The sequence below is a fragment of the Schistocerca americana genome, chromosome 5, assembly GCF_021461395.2.
Source record: "Schistocerca americana isolate TAMUIC-IGC-003095 chromosome 5, iqSchAmer2.1, whole genome shotgun sequence".
Taxonomy (NCBI): Eukaryota; Metazoa; Arthropoda; class Insecta; order Orthoptera; family Acrididae; genus Schistocerca; species Schistocerca americana.
Genome location: NC_060123.1, coordinates 470,725,654 through 470,747,973, shown reverse-complemented (window position 1 = coordinate 470,747,973; position 22,320 = coordinate 470,725,654). Strand labels below are relative to the sequence as shown.

The window sequence follows — 22,320 nt, the reverse complement described above, 5'->3', positions numbered from 1 at the left end:
AGGAAATGTCTCAGGTTTACAAAAGTTTAATGATTTTAATAAAAAACATGCATTCAGCATCTTGTTATATAGCTGATACATTGGATTATTAAAAATGCTGTATAAGGCATAAAGACCACACACTAGCTGATAACAGACCTTAATTGCAAATCATCATATGTGGTTACAAGTACATTTCTTTTAGATTATTTGGGGGAAAGGTTACAGAATAGTACAGACACAATAATTTGTTCTGAAATGAAATTACTACATCATCATCTTTACTGTTATATGATGGCTTCAGTAAATAAAATGGATAGGTATCATCTGTCAGAAAGTCCATAGGACAATGCAGAAGCTGAGGTACTCAGTTAAATCAGTTAGTTTCAATTTTTTAAGAAGTTCATGGTTACTCTTCAAGTTGTTGGCATTTTATGACGCAAGACTAATGTTGATAAGTAACACTGTCAGCAACTTGATGATTGGTTTGAACATCCAAATGCTTAACAGAGTATGCCATATTCATGGTGGTATGTTTTCTCTTGCCTTCTTCCCTACTCAGCCAGCTGCAAGGGGACCTGTCATTTTATGTGAGCTCTGAACCATAGGGTAACATTGCTTTCTATACTAACAAAGTGTTATCAAAAGTGAAAGAAGCAATAACTGACAAAACAATCCTTAGACTAATTGGGGTTTGAGACTCAGGCCTTTATGTTTGTAGGCTTATCTCTGGAAGCAGAATAGTCATATAAATGTAGATGTTGTAGATTTAACAAGTCTTGTACCTTTTTACATCCACTTAAGCACCAAGCTACACAATAGTGATGCCAGTAGTGAGAAAATGGTGTTTCAATTTAGACTCTAGGACAAAGTGACTTTCTGATCATGATACTGCTCAAATGAAAAGAATAAATAATAACTGACAAGTAAAATAATAAATTACTTGTAGACCCCTGTGAATCCTTAAGGAAATGGTTGAGTTGATGTAGCAGCAAGCAGTTGGGCATTATTGTGCAACAGAAATGACACCTGCCCAAAACATGTGTCTTTGTGTTTTGAATGTATCTCAGTGATTCACAATATGCAATCACACTGGTCAGTATTGTCCCTAGCAGCACTATGTCAGCATGTAAAATACATTTCTTGCCCCAAAATACTGTAGCCATTAGCATTTTGTTTGCTTGAACTGTCTGTGGCTTGCATGGGAAGTGTGAGTAGGCAGACATTGATGTAAATGCTGGTTAGTTCTTGAAGAAATAGAAGACTGTTGTTTTCATTATCTGTCACAATTTTGATCCAGTTATTCTCATCTTCCTCCTTGTAATATAACATAAATGTTAATACTGAATCGATTCACTGAGAGTCATGGTTGTGTCAAGATTTTGGGTACTCATCATTCACATATTATGGAATTCAAGGGTTGTTGCAACATTGCTGTAGATGCTGAAACCAGTTCCAATCCAAATTACCAATGCCCAATAAAGAGTGCAGACTTTGGAATGCTGACCTGAGAATTTGAAAGGAAATTGTGATTTCAGAAACTGTAAGCCAATGCTTGTCTTTTATAGCATGACTCACTTGTGGTAAGAGGTTCAGTCAATACTGATATCCATCCTTGATGACCTTCATCAGGTATGTCTGTTTAACCTCCTCTGAATTTCTTGCTCCAGTATCACACCACATTCTTGCTCACACAGTCATGTCCATATACTAGACTTATCCTGGCTAATTTCAGCTGCTTTCTGGCCTATGTCGTGCAAAATTTGAATAACAAAACGCTTCTCGTGCACGGCAACAGAACTGAGAGTATGCTCCAATGCTTCATGTTTACAGGACTGCAGTGAAGTTTCAGCTGAAGAGCTGGCTACACCAAGAGAAATGGTAAAATAGACCATGTAGTTTACAATAACTTGTCTTGCCTGTTTTGATTCATTGTCTTTGAAGTTTGTGAAGAGAGAACTAAATCACTTATTCTAAAACTTCTCCATTACATTCTGTGATGATATTCCTCTCATTATAATTATTCATAACCATCTTCCTTTAGGTTATAACATAGTAGTCTTATTATTTTATGTACAGTATCACTTCTGATACTAATACTTACATTGTAGCATTATGCATTTGTCAGTAAGATCAGTTTTGACCTTTCTTCCATTCTCAAGTGTTCAGCAAGAATTTCATGCAAGTATTAAGCAGGCTTTCAAACTGGAGAGACTTTTGTTTTTCTTTCACATTGTTCAAAGCTGATTATTGCACAAGGTAAGATAAAAATGTTGTTGACCATATGAAATATGGATGGACCATCTGAGGATCATTTATATTCACTTTTAATAATCAATCAACTGTTTCTTTTTAAATGTGCCTTGTAACTACTTAACATAAATTATTCTCTATCAGGACATACAAACTTGAAGTAAAATAGTATTTTGAATATAAGATTCCATGAAAGTGTAGTCTTAAGATTAAAACAAGAAATTGCATTCTGGGATGAAAGATGCAGTCTCACAAAAGATGTAGTCTTACCCATGAAAGTTGTAAATCCATAGAGTTCACTCCGATGGCTGGGAATGAAGTGGCTGTTTTTGAAGTAGATTACAGTTTTTCCGTGTGTTTTGCTGCAACACATAATTTGGCAACAACGTTATTCTAACTATCTGCAGTAGGTACACAGAAACTTGTGTCTGCAATCACAGTTAAAAATGTCCAGCTTACAGTTAGGAAGATGTTTTATCCACTGCGAAAATGACAGCATTACTAGAATTGTGTCCTGATGATAACATGAATGTACTAGGCACATTTTGAAGTTTGTGGTGCAGTAACTATAGTGTTTGCAATCATGCTATTCTTCAACTATCTATGGTACCCCTTTTTTATTATATCAAGTTATTGTGGCAATAAATGTTATATTATGAGGAAAAGGAAAAACTTTAAAATTTGCTGTCATCAGTTCTCTCTAATAATGAAATCATCATCTATTATTTAGAATTTTTTATTAAACATGAGAGAAACTGGATTACATCCAAGCGAGAGTAAAAATTTTAATATTCTATTGTAAAATGTTGATTATTGTCTCCCACTCCACTGTCATATTTCCTCCTTTTTCTTTTGTTCCCTGCAGTTTCTTGTGGCAGATTTGTTTATGAAAGAAGGCATATAAGCCGCTACAAAACAGCTTTTGTCTCCAGAATAGCCTTCAATGAACATAGATATTATTAATAAAGTTGTAAACAGCATACTATATAGTGTTCACTCTTTTGCTTGGCCACTGGCCACAGTGGCCGAGCGTTTATAGGCGCTTGAGTCCGGAACCGTGCGACTGCTAGGGTCGCAGGTTCGAATCCTGCCTCGGGCATGGATGTGTGTGATGTCCTTAGGTTAGTTAGGTTTAAGTAGTTCTAAGTTCTAGGGGACTGATGACCTCAGATGTTAAGCCCCATAGTGCTCAGAGCCATTTGAACCATTTTTTTTTTTTTGCTTGGCTGATTGTAATGGAAGGTATTGGAAATGAAAGAAGGGAGCTCCATCCCAGAGAGATGAACTGTGAAAGGAGCAGTTGAGTTTAGTATGATTATCGGCCTATTCATGGATCATAATTATTGTCTCACAATGAATTGTAGAATGAGTTAATAATCTTAGTTCCACTAAGGAACATGGTAGTGCAGCAGTAAAATGCTGGACTTACACTTGATAGGACAGCAGTTTAAATTATCATCCCTTCATTCAGATTTAAGTTTTCTGTGATTTTCCTAATTCGCTTAAGTCAAATTCCAGAATTTTTTCATTTTAAAAGAAAAGGAGCACTTTTTCTTCCCATCCTTCCTCAATTACGCTTTTGCTCCATATCCAATGACCCCATTGTTAATTGTTTAGAGAACACACACAAGACTGTCAGCTGTTATATAGTTGTTATATAGGAAGCACTTGCCAGCCAGGGGCTGCTTGCTATTGGCTGTAGGTGATGTAAACAGTTTCCCAGTCCATGTGAACTGGTGAGTAGGGACAGAAGCTGCACGAGCATGAACATGTCCACTTCCCGCCCCGTCTAGAAGAGCAGGTGGATGATCCCAGCACCCCACAAGGCAAGGATCTCACTGATATCAGACTCTTCTCTAGGTACCACGAGTTGGGGACTCGTGGTGGCCGGACATAATGTTGGCAGCACTGGCAGTTGGACAGCAGGCACCACACATTACTTTCTCTTTATATGTAAATCAGTATCATGTGCTGTGAGATTTTCATTGCTGGTCATCTTTTTCTGATTTTTTGATGTGTGTTAATGAATCTGTGTTTTAGAAGTACTTTAGATGTACTGTTCTGTGTTTGAAATGCTTGGTGACTGCCAAAGTCTGTTAAGGCAGATATTTAGCTAAAAAGAATGTAACCTTTTATTTGTCAGCTTTGCTGTGCTATTCTAATTGAAGCAATAAATAATGAGATAAAAAACCTCCACAGTGTTTCATTAAAAATTTAATGCCTGACTTCGAAAAACCTGCATCTCTGCTTGTAAAGTGATAATCAAACAAGCAGACACTGAGCAGCTAACTAAAATAACCTTTGATAAGACTACACTGAGGAGACATTCTAAGTAACTTTCCAGATAGTGCGTTTTTGCTACATTATAATCATTTACCTCATCTTTCTATTTTGTCACATGCAGTACAGAGCAGTGCACGTCACTGAATGTCTGCTGATGAATCTCAATCATTTTATTTTAATAAATTGCTGTACAAATGGAATAGGTTAAAAACTGAAGGTGAATTGACTTTACAAAGTAAAGATATGCATAATGAAATGTGCTGCTATGCCATAAATATTAATTTACATATGACAGCTTAAATTACAAACAGAAAAGTTGAACAACAGAACTATGACTGCTATTATGTGCTAAAGTGCTGTTCAGTAAAAAGTTGATTACAGATGACAAAAGAAGCTGTTTCCTTAAAACTATCAAATTGCTACCAACTGAGAAGCGAGGCAATATGGTCTCAGAGAAAAGTGCATGCATCATATAAGTCAGTACTGTGCAGGCATAGTTTTGTGAAAGTACTGTCCTGTCCTCAATCCATATAACTCAGAAGGCTTCTGTCTGATATAGGTCTATTTCCGAGCACTGCCAACCACTTATAAAGGTTGTGTTTATTATTATTTTTTTTTTTTTCATTATTCCATGTTTGATTTATTTGTACAAATGTGAGTGATTGAGCTATTTCTGCACCAATGACACTGGCACTAATGACAGCTACAGTACTCTTAACTTCTTCACTAATATTCAACTACAACATGGTGTAACATGTCAATACTCCACCCAGGATGTCTGCAGATATTTTTCCAAAAGGGGGAAAACTGTAAAATTGCCAGGTGTGATATAACTGACTCTGTGAGTTTAAGTATGTGTTGTGCCCCAAGTATTAAATTTGGCAAGAGGTACATTAAACATAGTGTAACTCAAATGACTCATAGTCACATATTGCATTTTAAGGTAGATTAGTTTCATATCTAGACAGTAAGCCTATTTCAATAGGACATATAAGGTACATGTTATTAATATGAATATAGATGCTACCTTTATCATACAACAATCAAAATTGACAGCCATATGTGATTAAATCTAGAGGATCCAATGAGTTATATCATAAAGCTAGAAAATATCCAGAAAAAATTAATTATATTCCAATAATGTTAGGTTAAAATTGAAAATTAAATACATGAAGCAGAAAAAAGTCATAATTATGCAGAACATCTTGTTAGATATCAACAAACATGCCAAACTAATACTTCTTAAAGTGAAGATACAGGAAAGTTTCAAGAACCAGTTTTAAATGGTGAATCAAGGAATGTGCTACAAGCTCCTGCATCTCACTCCAATAGGAACCATGAGACTAATTACAGAGTGCAAAGAGGCATTTAAACAATCACTCTTCACATGCCCCTGATGCAAATGGAATGGGAAAAAGTGATGGTCCAATGTGAAGTCCCTCAGCCATGTACTTCACAGTTGTTTGCTGGGTATGGATATAGATTAAACTTTTAAAAAAGGCTTATTCAATGTCGAAGCCATCTATAACATTTTTATAACAGAAATCCACTTCTTTTAATATTGGCTGTCATAACCAAACTGAACAAAATGCATTCTGCAAGATACATTTTTTGAGTTGGTTAGGTAAATTGTAACACAGAGCCAGTACGTAACAAATTGGAAACCACCTACAGCCACCCTCAGATTGGTCAGAAGAGTTAACTTTCGTTAAGTCTAGGGCAGAACAAAGGCAGTCCCTGTCTCATAAGTCTGTCACATTATTATGCATCTATGTCAACTAGAACCCAGAATTCTTAGTTATGTGACTATGTGTAACACTGTGTTGCACTCCGTAGAGACAGTGAAGGTGCCAGTTCCTGGAGAGGACATTTTTTGACCTTGAAATCTCTCACTTATTTTCCCCTTTTCTTCCACTGTACAAAATGGGTTTATTTATTTTTTAAACTGATGTATTTCACTCTACAGATTATGTGTAGGTGCACACACCATCTCTACAGAATGGTCTTGTTCTTCAGGGTCTACTGCAATAACTAATCTGTGTAAAGCTGAATCTGGTCTTCTTCGCCCACTGATGAATTTATTTTATTATTCTATTTATTTCATTCGTGTTCTGTAGACTCATTAGCGATAAATCGCTTGGGTGTAGAACGTGTTATTTACATAGATTTGAGACATTTGTTTATAATAATAGGTTGTACAATGAATAATATAATACATAGAAAAAATGTTTACAAGAATTGTTTTTTGTAAAAAATTACAAATTACATTGAACAGACTTACAATAGATCAAAATCAATTCACATATTCTCATACATAAATTCGTCCAGTGAGTAAATAGTTTTACTTAGAAGATATCGTTTAAGTTGATCTTTAAAAGTAGGTGGATCAGTAACTGACATTTGTATTGCCTGAGGGAGAGCATTAAATATTTTTATGCAAAAGTAGTGTACTCCTTTTTGCACCATACTTAGATTCCTTTGCTCAAGATGTAGATCACTTTTTACCCTAGTGTCATAGTTATGATACATGCTGTTCATTTCAAAAAGGGAATAGTTTTTACACAAGAAACACATGAGAGAGAAAATGTACTGAGATACTGTTGTGAGTATTCTCAGCTCTTGGAAGAGTTTCCTGCAGGAATGTCTGTAATTGACACCACACAGAATCCTAATGACTCTTTTCTGGGCTATGAGGATTTTGTTTGCCTTTGGCTGGTTTCCCCAGAATATAATTCCATAGGCCATCAGGGCATGAAAATAACCAAAATAGGCAACTTTCAAAGTATTTAAGTCACTGAAGGAAGCAATCGCATGAATACCGTAAATTTCTGAACTTAGTTTTTTATATAGGTAAGGAATGTGTAAGGACCAGTTTAGATTGCTATTAACAAGTAGACCCAGGAACTTTGGTGACTCCACTCTTGCTAAATTCCCATCATTGTATTTAACATTAATCTCACCTTTGATATTTTGGCTTGTATGGAATTGAATAAATTTAGTTTTTTCAAAATTTTGTGATAATCCATTAGAGGTAAACCAGTTAAAGGTCTCCTGAAAAATTTCATTTACAGTGATTTCAAGATTAGTATTTGTTGAATTGTCTACCAGAATCGTCGTATCATCGGCAAACAAAGTAAATTTTATCGTAGCCCTTGTACACATTGGAAGGTCATTTATGAAAATAAGGAAAAGTAGATGTCCCAGAATAGAGCTCTGTGGGACTCCACAGTTTACTGTGCCCCAAGAAGAGGACACTGGTTCCCCATTAGTGTCATTTACCATGACTTTCTGTTTCCGGTCCTTTAAATAGGAGGCAAGCCACATACCTGTTTCTCCAGTTAACCCATAAAATTCTGCCTTTCTCAGAAAAATCTCATGGTTCACCCAATCAAACGCCTTAGAAAGGTCACAAAAAATTCCAGTTGGAGACATTTTATTATTGACTGATTCAAGAATTGCTTTGGTGAAAGAATATATTGCATCTTCTGTTGAGATGTTTTTCTGGAAACCAAACTGACTTTTATTGAGAATATTGTATTTACTAAGATGTTCAAGAATCCGTCTGTGTACAAGTTTCTCGAGAATCTTGGAGAAACAAGTTAAGAGTGAAATAGGACGATAATTAGTTACTTCATTTCTGTCACCCTTCTTGTACAATGGTTTCACCACTGCATATTTAAGTCTTATCAGGGACAATTCCTAGTCTCAGTGATTCATTAAGATGTGGCACAGGACTTCACAAATAAAAATGTGTGTGTGTTTCAACACTTTGATGGAAATACCATCAATACCAGTTGAGTTTTTGTTTTTCATGGTTCTTATTATCTTCTTAATTTCCTCAACAGTGACAGGATGCATGCTAATCTGGGGTGTTGCACTAAGTCCACTTCTTTGTAAAAGATTCAGAGCCTCATTTATGGAACCATTACACCCTATTTTGTCCACTACAGTCAAAAAATGCTTGTTGAAAATTTTTGCAACATTTTCACCGTTATCAATATTCCCATTTTGTCTAACTTCAATATTTTCTGCATTGTTTGAGTTACTACCAGTTTCTCTTTTATTAATACCCCAGATGGTTTTTATTTTGTTGCCAGAATTATCTATTTCTGATTTGATGAACATACTTTTTGTCTTTATCAGAACTTCATTTAAGATCTTGCAGTACCTTTTATAATGAGCTCTTACTTCAGGATCATTACTATTTCTGAGAGAAACATAAAGCAGTCTTTTAGTCCTACATGATGTTTTTATTCCTTTTGTGAGCCATTTTTTGCTGGTATAGCTCTGATACTTGTTCTTTGCAGTTCTTAGAGGGAAGACAGCTTCAAAGTAGCACATAAATTCATTTATAAATACGTTAAATTTGTCATTGACTTTCAGTGCTCTATAAATTGGACTCCAGTCAATGAGTTGAAGATAAATGTTGAAGATCATGAGATTTTCATTATTAATTACCCTAAATGACCGTTTACAGACTTTGTCCTTCTTGTGTGGGCATATATAATTGATAGTTAACAATTGGCCATCATGGTCTGAAAGACCATTTAGGACTTGTTTTACTGTTGCATTGGTGTTTCTATTCTCATCAATGAAAATATTATTTATAAGACTTAAACAGTAGTTCGTAACCCTTGTGGGGAAGTCTACCATGGGTGTGAGGTTGTATGTGTTCATTATATGTAGCAGGTCAGCTCTATTACTATCATAATCGTGAAAGTTAATGTTAAAGTCTCCTAAGACTGCAGTATTTTTATTTTTAGAATATATATGGGATAGAAGAGATTCGAGTTGCTTAAAAAACATACATTGCTTCCCTGATGGGGCCCTATACACTATTACTACAATGAATGACAGGGTCTTGGTGCTAATTTCTATACCACAAGCTTCAAAATGCTCATCAAAGCAGTATTTTGTGACCTCTAGAGATCTATACATTATATTCTTTTTTACATATATAATTACACCACCCTTCTGCACACTGTTTCTACAAAAGTGAGAGGCAATATAATAGCCATCTAGATTCAGCATATTGATACCCTCCTTTACATGGTGTTCGGTAAAACAATGGATATCGGCATTATCAATAGTATTACTGTCACTAATATTCATTGTCAACAGTTCTAGTTTACTTCTTAGCCCCCTTATATTTTGATGGAAAATACACAGTTTGTAACATTTAGTATTGACTTTTTGAGGAAGTGAGTTGCTAGGTTTCAAGATGGGTGAGTTTTTGTACATGCTCGTTAGATAATTGATCTTTTGCTGAGTGTCATTTCTGATTGACTTACCTAAGTCATGGTTTTCCCCTTTTTGTTGCGAAACCATAAAAATCTTGATTTAGTAGAGCAGGTTTTCTAGGCCTCAAACTCCTCTTTTGATTGTAGACTGCTGCAGCATCAAACTACTGGTGTAATTTCATTGTGTAGCAAGGTAAGGTGGCATTGATAAGGGAGTTTGGATGGCTCACAGACACACACACTTCTGACAAGTTTATGTTGTTAGTAAGTTGTTCCATTCATTGAATTCATAATAAACATCATGATGTGGAACGTGCCAACAGAACAAACATAAGACACTTACATGCAACAAAAAAATAATATTTTTATTGCTACATTGTGATCATTTATAGATTTCTTTTTTTAGTTTGGTCCCCTCCCCTGAATCAACCAGCCAACAGATTTTTTTTAATGACTAATTATCTCTACTCAAGAATTTATCTATGGATAGAAGGGAATTTTGAGGAGAAACATCTACATTTGAAAACACTTCTGCCATCTGGAAGACTTTTATTCCACAGATAGATAATAAAATCTAATCTTTGATTATTTTCATTGCTATTTTGTTCCCATTAGTAGATTGTCAAAGGGTTTTATAGCTGCATATTTTACTTGTTTCTTTACCAAAGTTAGATTCATTGAAGGGTAATGCAGTTCATTTTCCCTTCTAGTATTATTCTCATGAATAACTTTGTCACTCTCAAACCAAGATGCATTGTGGATCAGAAATTTCATAAGTGAATCAGTGTACTGTGAGGCTGTGATTGATATTCCCAGCTGCTTAAAGAGATGCCTGCAAGATGTATGTATGTGAAATCCACACATAAGTCTAATTACTTTATTTTGTGTAATGAATACTTTTTTCCACATGAGAAGTTACCCCAGAATATTACCTCATAATTATAAGACATCAATGAATCAAAATGTGCAACATATGTTAATTTACTGACTTCTGTATTCCCAAAGTTGGCACTTATTGTGTGGCAAAAGCAGCTGAACCTAAATGCTTTAGCTAGTCTACTATATGGTTTTTCCAATTTAAGTTTTCATCAACATGTGCATCTAAGCACTTACAGTATTTGACCAGTTTATTAGTGTTTATTGGTGTACTGCGTTAATAAGAGGTGGGATGGTATACTACATTAATAGGAGGTGGGATATTTCTGACTGTACAAAACTGAATGAGCTGCATTTTTTAAAGTTTGAAGCAAGTCCATTTCTGCAAAACCTTTCAGTAACTTTCACAAAAACATTTACTATTTTCTCCGTTGATGCCTCTTTGCTTGGCTTCACAACAATGGTTGTATCGTCTGGATGCAGACTAATTCTGCCTCCTGATTCAAATAAAATGGCAGATCATTAACGTGAAGCTAGAATAGTAGTGGGCAAATGTTCAAACCCTGTGGGACTCCCACTGTAATTACTCCCAATGCAGATGACATGGCATTCCTCTTTGTAGTATTGGATAGCTTAAGGTAACTTTTGGCATTCTGTTTCTTAAATTAGAACTAAACCAGGCATTTCCTGAACTATGTATTCCATAGAAGCTTAATTTCTCTATTAGAATATTGTGATTGACACAGTCAAATCCCTTCAGTAAGTCACAGAAGATCCTAGTTGGTGAGATTTATCATTTAAAGATTTTTTCCAAAGCTGTGATTGGCTAAGTATGCCATTACTACACTGGTGGGCAACAAACCCTAGAGTACATTACCTCCTCAAAACTTTAGAAAAAGATGTATTTCTGGGAAAACACCCTGAGTTAATGTTGCATTTCATAAGTTATTAAGAACATTACTTATTATAGGTGCCACAACTTTTAGTGTCTTGTTGGAAATGTTATTCACTCCATGTGAACTTCTACTTTTTAGATTTATGATAATCTCCTATATTTCAGATAGAGTTTTAGATAAATTTTTAACTCTATTCTTCTGTAGTATGCTCATTTTGTTTTCTCCTCAGAACTATTTGCACCAGTTTTCCTGCCTATTTTTAAAAACTAGTTATTAAAAATATCTGCTACACCTGAACTGTCTTTTACAATGCTCCAATTCTCTTTAACCCTTTGTGTCATAGTGGTTTCACTGCAAAACCACTTTTTCCTGCATTGTATCCCTTTGCGGCTTAGGTGACTCACTGTGAAACCACTGTCTCAGCCTTGTTTGTGGTGCACTCTAGCGAATTTTTGATGAACTAACTCAACAAATCTTGAGAGAGCAACGCAGCGATCTGGAACTGGCATCTAGCATGTGTTTTCCGTGCAAGTGCGACATATTGAGATTTATACACGTTGTTTTGTGTTATTCAGATGCTGTATTTTATTCAAAGCAAGTAAAATTTTTATATACGCTACGACATATGTTCTAGATTGAAAATATGTCTAATGTTTGAATATAGCACATTAATTGAAACAATGAGAAGCACAAATTTATATGATATCTTTACCATACAAAACTTCTGTTCTCATATACAGTAAGTTATTTAACTTTTACCTCTATTTAGGTGGATAAAAGATACTCCTTGGTGGAATTAGATGAGGCTACTGTCTAAAACCTACTTTTTGAGGATATTCCAAGCGATTTGTCAGAACTGTCAGAATCTGAAGAGGAGGGCATTACTCAGGCCCTTCGTCAGAAAGCCCCCACGCTCCTACCTTCTTTAGCAGCTGAGAAATAAGTTTTTAGAGCTCCAGCTGATATCAGTGAACTTCTTCCTTCCAGCCAAGACTTTACAGAACCAAACACATGAGATCGGTGATTATGATCATGTAAATTTTGTGGAGGAAACTGGGCCTTCGCCCAATTTCGATAATCTTTCTTCCCCAGCTGACTTTTTCCTTGAACTTTTTACAAATCAGACATTGGATGAAATAGTGTATCAGATGAATTTATATGCTTCACTATGCCATCGACCCATTCTTGCAGTTCTGCTTACTGCTCATCACAGAGCAGTAAGCAGTAAGCAGTATGCTATGCAAAGGGGTGGTGGCATCAACCCCCACCCTACAAATACAGATGAGATGAAAGTGTTTTTAGGTATTAATTTACTTATGGATTTAAAAGCACAACCTAGTTTTACGGATTACTGTTCATCTTTTCCAGCATTGCGGGATGAATACTTTGCCCAAAGAATGCCATTGAATAGATTTGTGTGGCTCTTTTCTAATTTACATGTAAGTGACAACTTCTTCCAAGTTCCTTCCAAGAACTTTCACTGCAGAGCTGTCATATTAGCGCACTTCAGTTCCTCCTGTTCTGCTATCTGTTTTCTTTCCAAGAAACAAATTTCACTGCTGAGCAATTATTTGAATTTTCAATATTACTATGCAGCTTATCTGAATGACTCAAAAAAAATCACAAGTACCAAACCAGAATATGACAGAAATATTGTAAACACTTGATCCTATATAACTCCTGAAAACTTAGGAAAGGATTGTCACACAGAATCCCCACTTTATTTATGCAGAATACTAATATGCTATTAAAGAGTTATTATGACTTATTACAAGCTACAAGAACTGTCTTCAAGTTGATACACACAGCTAATAATGATCTATACCGCAAATGTCAGTTGACTGTGCAGTTTAAGAACATGTCTTATGACCTTCCTGGAAATAGAAACAGCTGGAAGTCTACATTGCTAACGTCAGTTGGATATACAATTTTGGAACATAAATTACGACCTTTCTGGAAACAGAATATAATCACGCATTCCATAAATGATGATCATGTAGAAATGGGCTTTTTCTCTTCATCAACGAGACCTAGCAGGCAATAGGTATATGTCTAGGTTGTTACCATATTCGGAAAGGTTCCACTTTGTCGCCATATGAGCAAAATACAAAAAGTCAAACTATATTTGTGACTGGACTGGAGAGTTTCTAGCAAATAACTGGTTGTTCTTAACAAAGAGGAGAGTTAAGACTTAAAAGTAGTTTCATGCGTTCCTTTAGGGAGTATTACTATACCTTCTATGCGCAATGCTGTGTCTGGCACAGCAAGTACAGTGATATTGGCTTGTGTCTTAGTGCTCAGCTTGCATGTCTACCGAAATAGTAAGCTGCTGTCCAGCGTCCAAAATCGATGAGTGATTAAGGCTGTAGGAATGCATCTTTGTAAACTCCTATTAAATGGTGTCCTACGTAGGAATGTCCTCCATGCCCCAACATGCCAGAGATATAAATCACGAAGGTATTTTACTTAGTGAATACGGATGGAGACAGAAGCAAGGACCACATGCTGCAGTCGCGATAGTAAAAGTGTGCGGTAGCTGTAGAGATCCAACATGTGGCTCATAACGTCATGCAGCACAATAAGACACCTTACAGTCCTAAAATTAGAGCATGGCTAAGTGAGAAATCATGTAACTGGCTGTGGCAAGGCTGTACTACCTGTAACAGACAGCAAATGTCTACTTGAATTCCAAACTGCACGTATCGACACATCAGCAAAAGCAGGCTCTGACCTGTTGCCTAAGTACACAGATCTGTGTGATGTCAAGCAGTGCATAGTGAGGAGCCAAGCAGTGTTGGCTTTGAACTGAATAGTGCAGTTGTCGTGAACAGATGCATCTTGCAGCAGCAGTAGTGATGCCAAGGGGCCAGCAGTCACGCGCACTGGCTCTCTCTGGCAAGACATGTCACAACGTGTTGAAGGCTCACATGTGGCTGTCAGCTCTATGCGGCATGACATGGTGTAACATGGGAGCCAATCTGTTTAAATAAAAATTCAACTGCATACCTATCTTGTTCCTAGCCTACCATACATACAATAGTGCTGAGTGGTTGTCAATCATACAGGCTGCAACAGTCAACTGTATGCCTTTAAAACTAAAGTAGGTGCTCTAGTTCTGTCAACCAGTGGCCTATTCACAATTTTGAACTTAAGGTAAATGGATTTTTGATTTTCTTGTAATTTTAAACTTAGAACAAGTGAATTATTTTTATTTACTACCATTTTTAAATTGGGTCTTGCACGTTTTTGAATTTGCTGCCCAGACAGGATTTTAAACTTAGAACACACATGCAATCTGACAACCATGCGTGCTGGGCCCATATCCTCGAGTCTGTCATACTGGAGTCTTGCATCATACAGCCGTTGAAATCTGCCAAACATGCATGCTGGGCTCATATCCTCGAGTCTATAATATTGGAGTCTGGCCTGTGAAATCTGCCAGCCATGCAGCCTGGACTCATATCTGGGGGTCCACAATCTTAGATTCTTACATCACAGGAGTGAGGAAATCTGACATCTATGCAGGCTTGGCCTGTATTCTTGGGTCCTTCATTGCACTAATCTGACAATGGCCCACCTGGCTAGCCGCGTAGTCTAACGCTCTGCTTCCCAAGTGGGAAGGTGTGTCAGTCCCTGGCACGAATCTGCCCGGTAGATTAGTCTTGAGGCCCAGTGTTCTGGCCAGCCTGTGGATGGTCTCTAAGGCAGTTTTCCATCAGCCTCAGCAAATGCGGGGCGGTTTCCCTTATTCTGCCTCAGTTACACTACGTCGGTAATTGCTGCACAAACACTGTCTCCACGTACGCATACACCATAATTGCTCTACCACACAAACATTTGGGGTTACACTCACCTGATATGAGACATTCCTTGGGGAGGGGGGATCCACCAGTGGCCAAACAGCACAATAACCCTGGGTTCAGTGTGGGGCTGTGGTGAGGTGGGTGGACTACTGTGGCCTGTTGTGGGGTTGTGTACCACTGAGGGCTACGGCGGAATGAAGCTTCTTCGTCGTTTATAGGTACCCAGTTAAATACACAATAGGAAAATGACCCAGTTGGATTTTTGAATTTCCTGTCATTTTACAACTAGCACAATTGCAATTTTTTGAATTTCACACCAGTTTTTGAATTTCAACCCATTTTATACATAGGAAAATTGAGCTGCTTTGAATTTACTGCCAATTTTGAATTTTCTGCCATCTTATACATGGCTTGATTGGTCTGTGTCAGAGGGGTGAGGAAGGGTAGAGGGAAGTCTGGTAATGTTACATGAGGGGGAGGGGAAAATGTGGCAAAAGTGCAGTCTGGGGTCAAATGCTCTTAGCTGCATTGGTGACTAGTCCACATTCGAAGTCCCTGGGCTCTTCTAACCGACCTGTTCTGCTGTTGTCTCTTTATTTACTGAGAACACAATACTCCCTGCCTCTCTTTACATCAGTGGTCCACATCTTGTGAAATTTAGCAGTCAGTTCCACATTACATTGACGTGTCCAGGTACTTTTACATCAGGTAGTGTGTGGGTCTAGAAGTGGATGTTCGACTGTAGCCTGTTGGCACATGGGATGCATCTGATTTTTGATGTCCTGGTACCTAATCCATTGTAGTGTACAAACATGTACCATGAAACATAATTCCATGTGACATTTTTCTATACCTACTGCATAAAATGCTGCTGTTCCTACAACCATGTTATTTTCTGCTCTGTGATGAGCAGTAAGCAGAACTGCAAGAATGGGTCGATGGCATAGTGAAGCAGTCATTATGAATGATATAGCTGATCAGTTGTGGTTGCTGTCCAGCACTGATTTGGTGAAAAAATTGCTGGTCTATGGCCAGTCTATAAGCTGTTATAATACGCAATAGTCAACAACGACCTCTTTCGTTTTCTCACATGCCAGCTGACTATGGAATTGACAAGTGGGATTTCCAGATTCGAGATATTCACAGTACACCCTTGACAAAGTGACTTGTGTATAACAATGACAGAAGATGAGGAAATGAATTAAAATTTGTGTCACACCGAGGACTTGAACCAAGGTCTCCTTGTATTGTAGGCAGGTGTGCTAGCCATTGTACCACTGCAACAGTATATGTTACACAGCTGCATGGACTACCCTAGTCCACTGACCTCCCCAACACAAACTCCAATTCACGTCTTCAGGTTATTTTCCCCTTCTTAAATCATCACTATTGCCGAGGCTCTCTAGTATTGGAATGGTACCTAAGCATGGGACATATTGGCCATATCCTGCTGTATACCAGATGTAGGTGATCTATAGATCTAAGATAATTTAATTCTGGAGAGCCTCGACAACAGTGACCATTTAAGAAGGTGAAAATAAACTGAAGATGTGAACTGAAGTTTGTGTAAGGGAGGTCATTGGACTAATATAGTCCATGCAGTTGTGTTATCTACACTGCAGCTGTGGTGTAATGGCTAGCATACCTGTTTAATAAGCAACACTCAGGTTCACGTCTTGGCCATGGCATAAATTTTAATTCATTTCTTCAGCTTCTGTCATTAGCATAAGATAAAGTTGAATGAGACTCAAATGTCTCAAGGAAAATTTAATTATATCATATCTAAAGTGCCTTGTGAAAAGCCATTCAGGACGATTAAAATCCTCATCTGTCTATCCTGATAAGGTTTGCTGTTTTTGTGTAAGACATTCAGGTGAGTGCTGCATTGGTTCCTTAGCAATGCCGTGATCAACTCCTTCCTTTTTTTTATTAACGAGGTAAGATGGAGCATTGTATGTAACGAATACTATGTCCGTACAACATTCTTTTAGACTTTCTCCTAGACACTGCTGGTTGCTCTGGACATTTACACCTGTTCTGCAGGTGCATTTTTCTATAGAAGAACTAGTAGCATTTGTAAAATAGAAGAAAAATGTAAACTTCTGTTATTAAATTTAGGCTATTGTCATGCAAATGTATCCACACACACACAAACAAATGATAGCTTGTAAGCTGACATGTTCCATATCACTCTGACAAAAATCGTTTAAATGATATATGGAGCAAGGAATTAATTAACTAATTTTTTTGCAAAACTACATAACTAAGTAATGAACAATCAGTAACTAAAGAAAATATACCACAATAATGAACTAACTAACTTTTCAAATTTAGCTGCTTCTTCCGGTTTTTGTTCGAAATATTTGTGCCACAATATCTGAGAATGGGATATCTCAGCAGTGTACTTTATTTCCATACATCCTGGCAAGCAGTGGCAGTCTGCCAGGTTTCCCTCAGAACCATAGAAGTCATCTGAAACAAAACATCCAGTACCATGCATACTGACATAGAAAATACAGAGCTATGTTTTGACGATTAGAAAGGAAACAAATGTTTTAAATGAAGATAGCTTAGCTCTCAGAGAAGGGATGCATAAACTACAGTTTATTTTATAGCCAAATGCTGGAAGTATTACTGTTGAACAAATGAGACTTGGCAGTTTAACCTGAAGAACTGGATAGTCGCCAGTAAATGCTACAGATATGAAATGTGATTGTCGTTGGCAGTGGTGAAATTTTGAAATATACAATTCCTTATTATCTTCCAGTGGACACACCTACTTCTTGTTCTGTTTGTTTGCAACATTATTTGTGAGATGTGAATTTATAATGGTGTGAGATGTGAGTTTATAGTGGCCTGTCTTTTACATGTGATTGAACTGGTTACTCTTGTTGTAAAACCATTATATCATAGTGCTGGTGATGACAGTGACTTATCTGCAAACCCTCAATAATGGGAAGGCGTGAACAGCTGTCAGTAATGCTGACGGTGACAGAATGAGTGTTGTGTTTCGCTTCATTACTGGATAATTTACTATAGTAACAATATTTAATATTTAATGTTATGTAAGTAGAATCAAGTAAATTATGTATGAACCCCATATGGAGTTGTGCTGGTTCGAGGATTCCTGGACCTCACATTTAACAGAGGGCTACTCATACTATAGAATACAAGTAGTCCATCTAGGGATAATATTTTCATGATATGCACAGGAGCCTATAAATGTAGGTCATTCTCCCACTCAGACAAGGCAAAACTTGAGGAAATAGCGAGGTAACTGCAAACCGAACAGCAGCAGGAGAAATACCCATTAGAAGAAACTTATCATTTTTGGTTTACTATTTATTTTCATTTCGTGTTCTTTCTAGTTAATTATGATTCTTATACATACTTATTCTAAAGTTACACTGTATAAATTAATATCTTTGTATCTGCATTATTAGAGTTAATAATTAAAAAGAAACTATTAAGCAGAGAAATTTGGATGCCCAGGAAGGAAGATGTCTGCAATAAATATACAAACAACCCCCTTAATATATGATGTCTGTCTAAAAAATATTCAAGCTAAAATATAATGAATATTGCATGTCTGACTGGATGTGGGCCCCATTCCTTTTCAAAGCAGTCTTCCCACTCCTTCACACATTATTTCATCTTACCTTCCACTGCTTTTTTTCCCGGTAACAATAGAAGCAGAAGAAATGAATCAAAATTTGTGTGACAGTTAAGACTTGAACACTGGTATCCTGCTTATTAGGCAGGTGACTAGCAAATCTGCATAATAAGCAGGGGACCCAGTTGAAGTCCCAGCTGTGGCACAATTTTTGATTCATTTCTTCAGCTTCCCTCATTATCAAAGATAAAGTTGAGTCTCATATGTCTCAAGGAAATCGACATTCCTTTCACTGTTTGATGTCGCGTTGGAACACATCTTTTGGAGAGGCCTGCAGCCCCCCGCCATCGCATTTCATATTGTACTTTCTCTACTCTCGGAATGGGATCTTGTCAGTGGCGTCTTTAATTTTGGAAACAGTCACATGTTAGGAGATACATTTGGGAAGTGGGAAGTTGCATGACAAACAAAATTAGCATCAGAGGCAATGTATGAATTGGGGCATTGTTATCATGCACTTTCCATTCAGAAGTTTGATTTTCTGCGCCGACTCATTCTGTGTCCATCTGCTGGAGAGGAAGGAATGCACTTTATTTTTTTCCAGTGGGAAGTTGGAACAGTTTATTTAGGGATGGATTTCACATAGTTTTGTTTATTACGGTGATACAAAACACATGACCTGATGTGATGTAGTCACAATACATTGCCTATAGACCTGCAAACTGCTCGTAAATTACTGAAATAATGCAGTACACTGATGTACAAACACGCAAACAACTCGTAAATACTCAAAAGGAGCATGTAAAACGCTCTCAAACCCGCCCACTAATTGTAAACTGTCGAAATAATGCATTTCACAGCCTAAAAACCTGCAAACTACTCGCAAATTACCGAAATAATGCAGCACACTGATGTACAGACATGCAAACAACATGTAAATTGTCAAAATAATGCATGTAAAATGCTCTGCAAACACGCTCAGTAATTGTAAACTGTCGAAATGATGTGTTGCACAGCCTACAGACGTGTCCACAAAATAATGCAGTACACTGATGAACAGACACGTTCACTTCGCGTAAAATTGACAAAATAATGCATGTCTGACGCTCTGCAAACACGCACACAACACTTAAACAGTCGAAATAAAGCAGTGCACAAACATTCATTGCATGTATAAATGCTTTCGGACTATCATTGACAAGTTCGAGCACAACATATCAGTGAACTGTTCCCTACAGATGTACAAACTGGAATGATGATCGGATGTGTCAGGCACGCACGCCGGTCCAGTCTGCCCCACATGCAAGATGCCTCCAGCTGCGAACATGTTACCTAACCATCGTGGCTGACGCATAGCTTTTGTACCTGCAGATCCAGCGAGATGTTCACCTAGCGACTCACTCTCACAGGCACAGCTAAAAGATTGTCAGTGTTATACTGAAGTAACATGTCTGTGTAAACAACAGCGAAGTTTCCCTCTGGACATGCTGTAGAAATCTTTTGCAATGCTCTCAGAAGCTGTTTACGAAAATATCCCAGAAAAACGTGGGATGCATTCTTCCTAGTGGACCTAATGGGACGGCCTGTCCGTCATGTGTTAACCTTCCCACAAAACCGTAACGTCCTGCTCTCAACACATGTCCCAGAAACGGTAATAGTTCGCCCTTGTTCTCGTGGCTAAAAGCCTTCATCTTGTTTGTGCATGCTTGCAAAAACACCATTAATTATAAAAGCGTTCTTGTTGTTTGGAAAGAGAGAACTGTCTAAGCACAGACGGGAAAATCAGTTCAATTATGCAAACAGAATTGCAAGAATTGTCCTACAGAAGAGAAAAATTGCTGAAATCTTCGGTGTCCTACAGCTGCTGGTCTAGCGATGTCCTAATGCCACAATGGCGGATGAGGGACAGCATCACATCAGAGATGGACAATCTGCTTCAACTTGTCTTTGAACACTTGAACAAAGAGGACATCACATTACTCTCAGAACTTTCCACAGATACCTTCCCCCCATCTTGTTCAAACCAGTCTGTAGAGGCTCCTAAGTCCCAGCACAAAGGATGTCTTGTGAATGAATGGAGCGTTCTGCTTGGCTCTCACTGAATTTATCTGCCAAACTGCTGTTGCCACCTCTGTGGGAACACTGTCTGTCTTTTTTTTTCTGCAGATGAGACTTTTAGCGGCAAAACTGATTTGTACAGATTGCGTCAACACACTGGCAGTTAAACCATGCAAAAGTCTTCTACAGATCGTCAAATATGGAAAGGCACTTCCTTAATTACACTGCTCTGCTATCGTTGACCAAAGCTTGAATTTTTCGGCGAAGCCCGCCAAACTGCTGCTGCTGGTTTGGGAGCACTGTCGATCATTTTCTGCAGACGAGACTTTAAGTGGAAAAACTATTTTGCACATATCGGCATATTGTACTGACAGTTAAACCTTGCAAAGGTGGTCTACAGACCATAAAATATAGAAAAACTCCCAGTCAATAACACTGCTCTGCTATTGTCGAGGAAAGCTTGAATATTTCAGCATGAAGCTGATCTCCAACCCGACTATATCACCACATGCCGTATGGATGTAGTAAACTCACAATTGCCGGCTGCAAAGGCCATGCGGTGCTTTAGTCTGGAACCGTGCGACTGCTATGGTCGCAGGTTTGAATCGTGCCTCGGGCATGGCTGTGTGTGATGTCCTTAGGTTAGTTAGGTTTAATTAGTTCTAAGTTCTAGGGGACTGATGACCTCGGATGCTAAGTCCCATAGTGCTCAGAGCCATTTGAACCATTTGAGCCAAACTCACAATTCGTATCCTGTACCATACAAGATCACCACTTCTGCATTCTGCGTGTAGTTATCGACCACCAGAGATTTATACAGTTACCATGAAGTCAGATAGCATAAGCACATGCAGCACTAGATATTTACTCTGAGCTCGGTAGGCCTTCCATGGCAGCCAATGGTCACAAGTCATCTGCTCCCCCCCCCCCCCCACCCCCCCCCCCCACCCACCCCTCCCTGCCCCCCGCACACACTCGCCCAATGCATGGCAAGAGCGCCCTCAGCAGACTGAGGTTACTCTCTGAACTGTTGTACAAAGGCTGGGTCATTTCCCTTTGGCACAGAGGCGTTTCTGTTTCTGACCCTGACCTGCCTGCTTGCTTGCTTTCTACACCTGTCTATAGACCCTGGGATTACAAGAACATCTGTATTTTCACATGGTTTGCTAGGATTTCATGCCATTTTCGCGATACTTCACGATATCAAGCGAATTGCAATATCGCTTGCATAGTTGTATCACTTGCACAGTATAATTCTGAAGATATAAACTGGAAATTATTTCTCTAGAAACCTGAAACTTTAGCGAGGTGCAGCTAGG

The 22,320-nt window shown here is 37.9% G+C and overlaps 1 protein-coding gene across 1 annotated transcript in view; it reads right to left on the bottom strand.

Moving 5' to 3' along the window:
* The window catches only part of LOC124615994 (pickpocket protein 28-like), a 262,701-nt gene that overhangs the window by 21,317 nt on the left and 219,064 nt on the right, over window positions 1–22,320 (bottom strand). The window contains exons 9-10 of the mRNA XM_047144203.1: window positions 17,652–17,802; window positions 2,503–2,594 (exon numbers count right to left, since the gene is read on the bottom strand). Coding sequence (XP_047000159.1) covers window positions 2,503–2,594; window positions 17,652–17,802 — 243 coding nt within the window. The remainder of the gene's footprint in view (window positions 1–2,502; window positions 2,595–17,651; window positions 17,803–22,320) is intronic.